We start from the raw sequence: 10457 nt of genomic DNA, 5'->3' as shown, positions 1-10457 counted from the left end.
TGAATAATAATAATCTGAAATAGAACTTACCAGGGGAAGGGTCAGGTATAGGTGCCACATGGACCCTCTGCACAGTAGAACCGATTTCTTTTTTCAGAAAGGAAGGGATATAGTTTCCAGTAAGTCCACTAGAACTTGTTGAGGTGGAACCAACTGATTTGCAAAAGGAAAAGCTTGTTACTGCAAAGACTTGCACAGGACGCCAATGGGGGTAAAGGACAGTGGGGCAGGACCATAGAGAACCAGGTTTTGACTTTCAGGGGCAAAGAATTAGGATAAAAACAGTGAATTCCGAGCAGAGCATTCCACCACACCACACTGCTGGAAACACTGGGGGATGGGGCGAGGGTGTGCAAAGACAGTGCTGACCCTGTAGCCTGTACCCACAAGGAGGCTGGTGGGTTGGTTTGCTTAAAAAAGGGGAAATTTGGAATTTTCTTTCTGTTTGTAATAATAAGTTTAAGCTGTTCTGGAATTTTCTTTTTCTGCTCCATAATATACAAGAGTTAGCCTTCCATGTCAGTATATACAAATTCCAGAGTATGGTTAAACCATAACTCATTTAACCATTCTCTTATTGATCAGCATACAGGTTATGTTAATTACTTAGCCATTATAAGTAATTCTATGCTAAGTATTCTTGTTCAGAACCAGAAAATTAATCATTATTAAAATATATTAAATACGTTCACTTTTTATGTCATTTCTGTCTTGAGAGAGTTTTAAGGGCAGAAACTGGGTGCTACTCATCTTACTGTTCCAGGCGGTTCATGGAAAGCCTTACATATAGCAAGTAATCAATACGTATCGGATGGGTGAATGCGTATCTATAATGAGCCTTAGTATTAAGGCTTCAAGGTGCACATGGAATAATGAAGAATGTTATACAAACGGAAGTTATATCCATTCGGAAGAGTTCATGAGGGGGAGAGTTGCTCTCTGTCTTCACAACACAGAGCATTCTTGGCAACTGCTCAAGGCAGAGTGGGAAAAAGGGTCTGGAGCTCGAGGAGCTGTGTTGGTCAGCTGGAGCACATTTTGCAATTTTGGTGACTAGATAGATAAGAAGAAAAATGGGAAGAGAATTTGAACAAGGAAATCACAGAAGGAAAAAAACGTAGAGTCAGTAAACACAAGAGAAGATGGTCAACCCTCATTAGTCAATGGGGCATGCGGGTTGAAGCCACAGTAAGATGCCATTGCACACCCTCAGATGAGCACCTGTTTACAATCTCAACAGTACCAAGAGGCATCAAGGGCAGAGCACAACTCCCACACCCTGCTGGACAGCAGCTGGGCAAAACCTGTGAAGTCGAAGATGAGCACAGCCTTTAAGCTAACGTGTTTACGTCATACCCAGAAACCTCACACGTGCACGCCACCTATGGGGGGCATCAATGTTCACTCCGGCGCTCTAACTGTGAAAACCGTCAACAACTTACATGTTGGTCAAGAAGAGAAGGAATGAATAAATTATGTTCTAAGTGTCCATCAACAGACGAATGGATAAAGAAGACGTGGTATAGATATACAATGGAATACTACTCAGCCATAAGAAAGAACAAAATTTTGCCATTTGCAGCAATATGGATGGACTTGGAGGTCATTATACTAAGTGAAATAAGTCAGATAAAGACAAATACTGTATGATATAACTTATACGTGGAATCTAAAAAATATTAACAAAGAAACGAAATTGAGTTATTTGTAGTGAGGTGGATGGACTTAGAGTCTGTCATACAGAGTGAATAAGTCAGGAAGAGAAAAACAAATACCGTAGGCTAACACATATATATGGAATTAAAAAAAAAAAACCGGTTATGAAGAACCTAGGGGCAGGACAGGAATAAAGACGCAGACGTAGAGAATGGACTTGAGGACATGCGGAGGGGGAAGGGTAAGCTGGGATGAAGTGAGAGAGTGGCATGGACATATATACACTACCAAATGTAAAATAGATAGCTAGTGGGAAGCAGCCGCATAGCACAGGGAGATCAGCTCAGTGCTTTGTGACCACCTAGAGGGGTGGGATAGGGAGGGTGGGAGGGAGACGCAAGAGGGAGGAGATATGGGGGTATATGTATATGTATAGCTGATTCACTTTGTTATAAAGCAGAAACTAACACACCATTGTAAAGCAATTATACTCCAATAAAGATGTTTAAAAAAATATATTAACAAACTAATGAATGTAACAAAAAAAAAAGCAGACAGATATAGAGAACTAGTGGTTGCCAGTGAGGAGAGGGAAGGGAGGAGGGGCAGTATAGGGGTAGGAGATTAAGAGGTACAAACTGTTAGGTATAAAATAAGCTACAAAGGATATATTGTACAGCACGGGTGATATAGCCAATATTTTATAATTATAAGTGGAACATAACCTTTAAAGATTGTGAATCACTACAGCGCACACCTGTAACTTACATAATATTGACCAGCAGCTATACTTGAATTAAAAAAATTATATTCTAGTACAAACAATAAATCGTGGTATCATACACTTATATATATTGTATATGTAATACTATACAAAATGTGATATATAGTCTATGGATGTATAATTGCTGCATACATAATATAATTATTAAAATGAGTGGAGACCCAGGATTATATGCATATAAATTTTAAAATATGCAAAACCATACTAGGTATCTCTTGTATACTAAAAACAAAGCATGGAAATAATAAACACCCAACTCAGGCAGAGTGGGGCTCGGGGGGAAGGAGAGGAAAAGAGGAAGGGAGGAAAGGCAAGGCCCTGGGCTTCGTGTGTGTTTGCAGAGTCTGACTTTATAAGCTGGGTGGTGGGTACGTGGGTGTGGATATATTCTCTCTTTCCTTTTTGTATTCCTTAAAATACATGAACATGCAATGGACAAAGGCAGGGAGAAGAGAAGTCCAGATGTTTACTTGGCATGTGGAAGGGGAAGCAGCCCACAGCAGGGGAAGCTGTTTACTGGGCACGGGGTGTGTCTGCCTGGAGGACTTCTGAAATTCATCCGTCTATTATAAAAAGAGTAGGCAGGGGCTTCCAAACCATCCACCTTCCAACCAGAAGGGGTTCTGATGCCCTGGGCTAAGGCTGGGCCATCAGACAGAAGGGAGAAGCCAGAGCAAGGCAGACCCAGTGAAGTGTGACACTGGAGGTCGCCCACCACAGAGCAGGGCCTCAGAATCCAGACTCGTAAGACTGGTTTTCCCTCGCACCAGGGAAGACTGCTCTCGTCCCCTGCTACCCTTGACGGCAGAGCCCAAGGGAGCTGGCGGAGTCCCCAAGGCCTGCTGCCAGGTGAGAGAGAGCAGCACGGGCCTGGAAAAGAGGCCCAGGGTTTTCACACCAGAGAGGCCCTTGTGGTTCCACGGCTTGTCACCCTGCCACATCCAGAGAATCTGCTTCTTATCATTTAGGGGTTAACCATCATTACTCACCTGAATTTATTTTGCTGATCACTGATACCATCCCTGAAGATTTTCCAGACAAACCAGAACTAGACCATGGATTAGATGGAATAAAATCCTTTCCTGGATTCGGGAGTATGCCGTTTCTTATATTTATTCCTAATAGGGAAGAAATGTTTTTCAAATGCAAAATTTATATTTAATCTTGCATCACATGTCAGAGATGAAACGAATGCAGAATCCAATTTGTCAAAGACTTCCTGTGTTTCAACAATCAAAGCAAAAACTGACCATGATGATGTCATCGGACAGGTGGCAGAGGAAAGATGCCATCTTTGGGGTGAGTGTGCTGTCTCACTGGTGGGTGGCCTGACAAACTTCAACTTCTACCCACAGATCTGTCCACGTCTGATGTCTTGACCACCTGGTGCAGTCCTGGGCTTCAGTGTCCCTTGGCCTTCCTACTCGTCCGCCTTTGCAGACCACTGCCTTTCTGTCAGCTGCCCAAGTTCTTCTCTGTCCCTCCACACCCCCAAGCCCAGCTCTGCAGCCCTCGGCTCTCCTCCTTCTGAATTCTGAGATTCCATCCTCTCAACCTGACATGGACTATCGGAGGTGACTCTGGTCTGAACCAATGACCCTCCCTGACTCCCTCACGCCCAAGGCTGCCTTGACCTCAACTGCAAGACAAACCACTGCCCTCTGGACCACCCACTTCCCACTCCTATCAGGCCTTGCAGCTAGCTTTCAGAACAGAAAAACTCAATCCATCCTTTACCCTTCTTCGTCCCCTAGAGCCAAAAAGAAATAACTCTCTCTGCCTGTGCCCACTGCAGCTGGAGCCTTTGCTCCCCCCCCATACCCTGTCATGTGGGAAGTGTCAGGCCAGTCTCCCAAGGCCACAGTGCCAAGCCTGATGAGGTCTGGCAGTATTTAGGAGGCCTGTTCCCAATCAAGAGTGGGGAACCAGTGCATCAGCAGGGCCTCCACTCCCCGCCCCAGGTCTCCACCCTGGGTCTGAGCACCACTGCCCCCACCTGGACAACAGCGACAGCTTGTGGGCCCCTCACCCATGCAGCACGCAGATGTCAATAAAAGCATGTCACTCCTCCAGCTACGACCCTTCAAGAGCTTCCAGTTGCTCATGAAATAAAATCCAAATTTCTTATAAGACCCCCAAAGATGCCTCACGCGTCTAACACCTTATCCTCTCTGACAGGGCTTGGGCCATGTGGGCCTCTCACCAGCCAAGCCCTTTCCTGCCTGCAGGCCTCTGTACTGGCTGTTCCCTCCGCTCAGCATGTCTCTGCACGTGGAGTTCCTTCCCAATCGCTGGGGCCCAGCTCGGAGTCACTTGCCCGGAGAGGCCTTCCCCGACCACTCTGTCTAAAGTACTGCCTCCGCCCCCATTTCATCCCCCTTAACGCCAGTTGTCACCACCTGTGGCTATGGTGTGTCCATTGATTTAGGGTCTGTCTCCCACCACTAGAAAATACGAGGGTGAGGATACTGTCTACAGGCTGCTGGCTAAAGTCGCTGCATAGCCTGTGATGTGAATGGAGGCCCTAGAGGTGGGCAGCCTGGTGGCCCCTCTTGGCTATTGTGTCCACCAGATTCTCAGTGCCCAGCACGGGACGATGCGTAATACGGATTTACTGATGGAATGAATTCGTGAATGAACGGTTGGCTAACACTGTACGCTTAGAATACAGAGAATGCGGAGAGAGGTCTGGGCACCCTCCAACTACAATGTTTTCACTTAACCCCTGTGGTATAGCCACATGGGGTGACTAAGCTCCCATCTGCTTTCCTGGGAAGACACACAGGGCTGGCAGTTTCTGGAGAGACCTCGGGCAAGCTTCCTGGTTCTTCCTGGTTCCTGGTCACTCCTTCCCTGGGGACTGGACCCGGTTTCCTCTACCAAATTTCTCATCTTAGGCAACTACAGAAGATAAGAATGTGAAGCCTGGGAATTCCCTGACGGTCCAGTGGTTAGGACTCCGCACTTCCACTGGTCAGGGAACTAAGATCCTGCATGCCATGCAGCCAAAAAAAAAAAAAAGAAAGAAGGAAAGAATGTGAAGCCTGGGCTTCAGCTAATATTTCTATGGTGGTCCCACCAGTTTGGAAGAGAAGCCCCAAGCACTTGCCATCCAAAACAGGATCTTTGTGAACGTGTGATTCCAGGGACACGATTTCTTATCAGTGATCAGAGCAAAGGCAGGAATGTTTATTACCAGGCAGGTACCGGGAGTGCCTCAGGTAGTGCTGCTTGGCCGCGGACCTCAAGGTGGGCGTGTCGCACCGGGGACAGGATGTCTGGGTTGGGGCACTATTTCCGGTGCCCACGGGCTCTGAGGGCTTCAGGTCCAGAACACTCTCAAATCTGAGTGGGGAGAAGATGGTTTCGGTCAGCACGAGCTGGGCAGCTCATCGGACGTAAAGATGACCTCACAGACCCCAGGTGCTGACCGTGCACAGCCAGGAGCCCACACTTGCCTGCACAGAGTCTCATCGCTCTGTCTCTTCTTGTTTTTCAGGTCAATCCTGGTGAACGATGGGCTGAAATCCGAGTCATCTAAGTCAGCCCAGTCTTCAGAATCCTTTGCTGACCTGGAAACGAGACCCCACCTTCTCCTACTCTTTGGCTTGATCTCACCATTTTTGTGCTCCAGGCCAGTGAGAATTTTCTGTGTATACAAGGAGGAGGGGGAGAAAAAGCAATACTTGGCATTAACGGAGCTCACCCACGAGTAATCCCCATTCTGAACTTTCTCGATTATGTAAAGGAGGGTTCTGGGGCGTTTCCCTCCCCAATATGCACTGTTTATCGGAAAGGACAACGGTGGAAAACACAGTCCCAGACCTGTGTCACTCATCCTGCACAGATTACATCAGTTTTCATTCAACGGGGACGCTAAGCTGTGTAAGCGAAGGATTTTAAAAAAGAAATTTAAGGTACTTCTCACATATGAGGAAAGTGGCTGGATTCTCAAACAGGGCTCATCTCTGAAAGAGTTAGTGTGATTGACACTGTCCTAAATAGAATGCAAGAGAATATAGCTGAAGTGTCAGTCACCTGCTCTTTTATAGAAAACAATGCAATTAATGCCTTCTTTGCCTTCTCTGTAGACCTGGATCCTATTTAACTACAGAATTAGCTACAATAAGAAATTTCCAAACACACGCTGCTGCTGCAGGGGGCGGGGGTAAAGTCGACAATCTGGAGACACCACCCCTGTAACCTCACGCTGTCCTAGTCGGGAGCCAGCACTCACTGCGTGAATGCTAGTCGACAGATAGAGTATTACTTTTGCATAAAGGTGTTAGAAGATCAGACTCTCAGACAGCACTATAAGGCTGATGGAAACCAGACTCCCGTGTCAGATTATTATCTTATTGACTAACACTCACTGTTGCCTTTTGAACGGCAAGAGGAGAAGAAAGAGCTGGGCTCAACCAACAGCCTGGCATTACCAGCATCGACTGATGGCACTGATAGGAATAATGATCTACAAATATTAGTGGGGCACTTGATGATTTTCAAAACATCTTCACAAGCAGCAGGACCTTTGATCCCCACGAACAGCCCTGTCTGGTGGGCAAGACAGGCATTAGGATCCTCCTTTTCCAGATGAGGACACTGGGTCCACAGGGATTGATAATAACGATAACTAGCGCTCTCGTTATCCACCCCTGTTTCACAGATGCGGAAGTGAGGAGCAGAGAGGCCAGGTACCCTGCACAGGGTCATGAAGCCATGAAACAGCAGAGCCGAGATGTGAGACCCTAGAGATCTGGGGCCACGTCCAGCCTTCGGCCACCACCCCACGGCCAGGCCCCCAGGCGTGGCATTGTAATTCACAGGCAGAGCCAGAACTTGAATTTAGACCTTTAACTCCAAAGCCAAGGCTCTTTTCACAATTCCATGATATTGCAAAGACAGATCTATTATAATTAGGCCTTATCTGCTGAAAAAGAAAATATTTCGCTCAGTAAGTAGGGTCAGAAGAGGAACAGGCCAGACACAGGGCTCTCAAGCGAATCTTCCTGCTTACTGCCTGGGGATGCTTGGTGTGGAGGGATGGCAAGAGCAAAGGGCTTGGCTTGTCCTCTGGAAGGTGATCCGTCCTGGAAGCCTCGGCTTTGTAGGGGTACATGAGATGCTGAGGGGGCTGGCTGGCTTGATGCTGTCTCAAAGAAATGCGCGTGTGTGGCTTGGTTGGGGGCTGGGCAGGAGGGACCGGCTTTATGTGAGGCGGTGGGGCTGCCTTTTCCAGACCGTCCTTCTGTGGTTTTCCTGAATCTTGAAGGCTCTGTGTGGTGCTGCCCAGGGGGTGCCCAACCTGGAAGTAAGGATATCGAAGCGCCTGGAACGACACATAAGGCTGTTTTAGGAGAAGAAACTGGCCAGGAAGGTTGACCCCATTCAGGGTTGCTGGCTAGATTTCACGAAGCCGGTTTACTACAGTTGCTTAGCCCAAACCAATTATAAAACAGCATCCTGAATCTGTAACACCCTTTGTGAATTTCCTTATCTGAAATAGTGTAAAATATACGGACTGGTTGCCACACTCAAATTATTTGGGTAAAGCACCCAGGTTCACTGCTATGCCCTTTGCTACTTCTGCCAATATCCTGGCTTTGTAACTTATTTGCTGTGTGTCTTAAATATAACATTGCACCATTCTAAGCCCATTTCTTCATTCCATAGAAAGAAAAAAAATAAAATGGAGAGAGCCAAATATAATGATCCAGGAGGACTCTGAAAAATCAAATATAAAATAAGCAGGTACAGATAAACAACAAGGATTTACTGTATAGCACAGGGAACTATCTCCAATATCTTGTAATAATCTGTAATGGAAAAGAAATGTATATAAAACTATCACTTTGCTGTACACCTGAAATTAACGCAATATTGTAAATCAACTATACTGCAATTAAAAAATATAAAATAAGCAGGTGCATCTGCTTTAACACCAGAAATGCCAAGAGTGTAATGCACGCTACAGTTAAACCTTGCCCATCAAGATAATCACGCTTTCTGGATCGCCGAGGGATAAATCTTAAAGTGCTGGGTTTGCAATTCTTTCTGAAATATCCCCTAGTCTTTTTGAGTGGAAGTCATTGAATACAACATAACCTTTCTCGATGAATCTGGGACATAGCTATAAACACCTGTAATGATAATAAGTGTAGATACAGAGGCAAATAACGTGGATTCTCCCATAGTGGTCCTGGACCCTGATATCTAACTCGGAAAGTCTTCTCTGTAAGTCCCAGGTATTTTTGCAAGTCTCAACTGACTTGGGGATATTTTTAGCGTTTCTGATACTATTCTTAAAAGTACACATTCCTCTCTTGGTTCCTTGGTTCCTTACAGAATCTTTTTCTTTTCATCTCTAAAAAACTTTTCATCTGTAAAAAACTGGGTTCATCAGAAAGCTTCCTTCCTGCCCTGAAACCATTTGTGAATTTCATCACCAGAAGTGCATTTCTAAGCTCTCTCCAACCTTCTTGAGCCATCCAGGGTCTTGGCTGTTTCTTCTTTGAGCCACTGGACAGCTGCTTTTCTCCCATTCCTTAATCCCCCCAGCCGTCAGCTCTCAGCTCTCACAAATTCTAACGTCACGTCGGCCCTGTCTTCAAGTGCCTCTATCACTTTCACTCACCCAAATCACTGACTCTGATTAGAACTGGTCACCTTTTCGATTCTCTGAGCAGTGGGATTATCAATGAGACAAGCTGAGAAGGGGCCAGGGTACAACTACCACAAAGAGAGGCTGGCAGGAGGCCTGGCGGTGTTTGAAGCCCATGGCACTGCATGTCTCTTTTGGGTGCACTTTATAATCTAAGTCAAAGTGGCCTTGGGGGAGGGCGGATTGGGAAAACAGGAGGTATGGAATCAGGTGTGTCATCCACATGACAGAACTGCCATTGATAGTACACTATCTGTACTAGTTACTGGTGGAGTTATTAAGGCAAATCACTTAAGCTTTATTTTCTTTTTTTTTTTTCTGCAAATCACTTAAACTTTCTGAGATTCAGTTTTCTCATTTATAGGATGAAAACAGTAACACCTATCTCATGGAGCCTTCACGGCGTTAAAATCACATAAAAACATACTAAAGCATGTGCAAACTATAAAGTGCTATAAAATGCTAATTACATTTATTATCCTAGCTCTCTCTCTGTCATCTGTAAAATGAGTGATTTGGATCTTACAAGATATTTTCACTTTGAAACTGCCTTTCAACAACCAGTACTGCCTTATAAACAAACTGCTACATCGTCTTAACTCACAGAGAATATATTGGAAAACATCTGCCAAAGACAGGTGGATATATGTTTATTTTCATTTCCACGTATATGGTGGATATATGACGTGAATTGTATGGCAATTTTCAAAACAACTACATTGTTTAAACCGTAACTACTTTAGACACAGACAGTTTCAAACTATTTTAAGTTCTTATACCTTATATAGTTCACCATTAGTGGTATTCAATACCAGTTTTCACACATAATACCTAATAAAATACTCCCCATGAGATTTATAGGAATTATTCACAGTTAGACATGAACTTCGAGAGAAATGCATCAGAAGAAAATGGAAGGAAACCTGACTAGCTGTTGGCCGTTTCTTGGGATCCCACTGCAGCATGTCTCTCAGGAGGTGAACTGCTTCACTGCTGGCATTTGGAATCAGGGTCTTCAAGTTATTGGGCACACAGTGGGGCCAGCGGAAGTTCATTGCACTTGACAGTTGGTAGCCTTCAGGCCAGTCAGTCTGAAAGAAGGAAAAGGTAGAAAATCTTGCTCAGCCAATCGCTGTGATCGGACTTTATATTCTGGCATGTATGACATGTCACTACCACGTCCATACTAACTATGGTGGTGGTGGCACTGTGGGTACTGAAATGCAGGAAGATGCTAACAGAGAGACACAAAGAAAAGGAAGGCTGGGGAACAGTGGGAAAGACACTGGATTTGCCACCAACTTTTTTTTTTTTTTTTTTTTGGCTGAATCGCGTGGCTTGCAGGATCTTAGTTCC

The 10457-nt window shown here is 45.3% G+C and overlaps 1 protein-coding gene across 2 annotated transcripts in view; it reads right to left on the bottom strand.

The window, feature by feature from the left end:
* CILK1 (ciliogenesis associated kinase 1) overlaps positions 1-10457 on the bottom strand; it is a 33750-nt gene that overhangs the window by 4511 nt on the left and 18782 nt on the right. Inside the window, exons 7-12 of one of the 2 annotated variants that reach the window (XM_082411678.1) lie at positions 10025-10192; positions 7458-7769; positions 5899-6089; positions 5637-5785; positions 3430-3558; positions 31-153 (exon numbers count right to left, since the gene is read on the bottom strand). In XM_082411678.1, coding sequence (XP_082267804.1) covers positions 31-153; positions 3430-3558; positions 5637-5785; positions 5899-6089; positions 7458-7769; positions 10025-10192 — 1072 coding nt within the window. The other variant, XM_082411679.1, reaches the window with a different exon arrangement.

Source organism: Balaenoptera physalus (assembly GCF_965194825.1).
Source record: "Balaenoptera physalus genome assembly, chromosome: 11".
NCBI classification, from domain to species: Eukaryota; Metazoa; Chordata; class Mammalia; order Artiodactyla; family Balaenopteridae; genus Balaenoptera; species Balaenoptera physalus.
The sequence above is the reverse complement of the archived record's forward strand: the minus strand, read 5'-3'. Positions and strand labels throughout refer to the sequence as shown.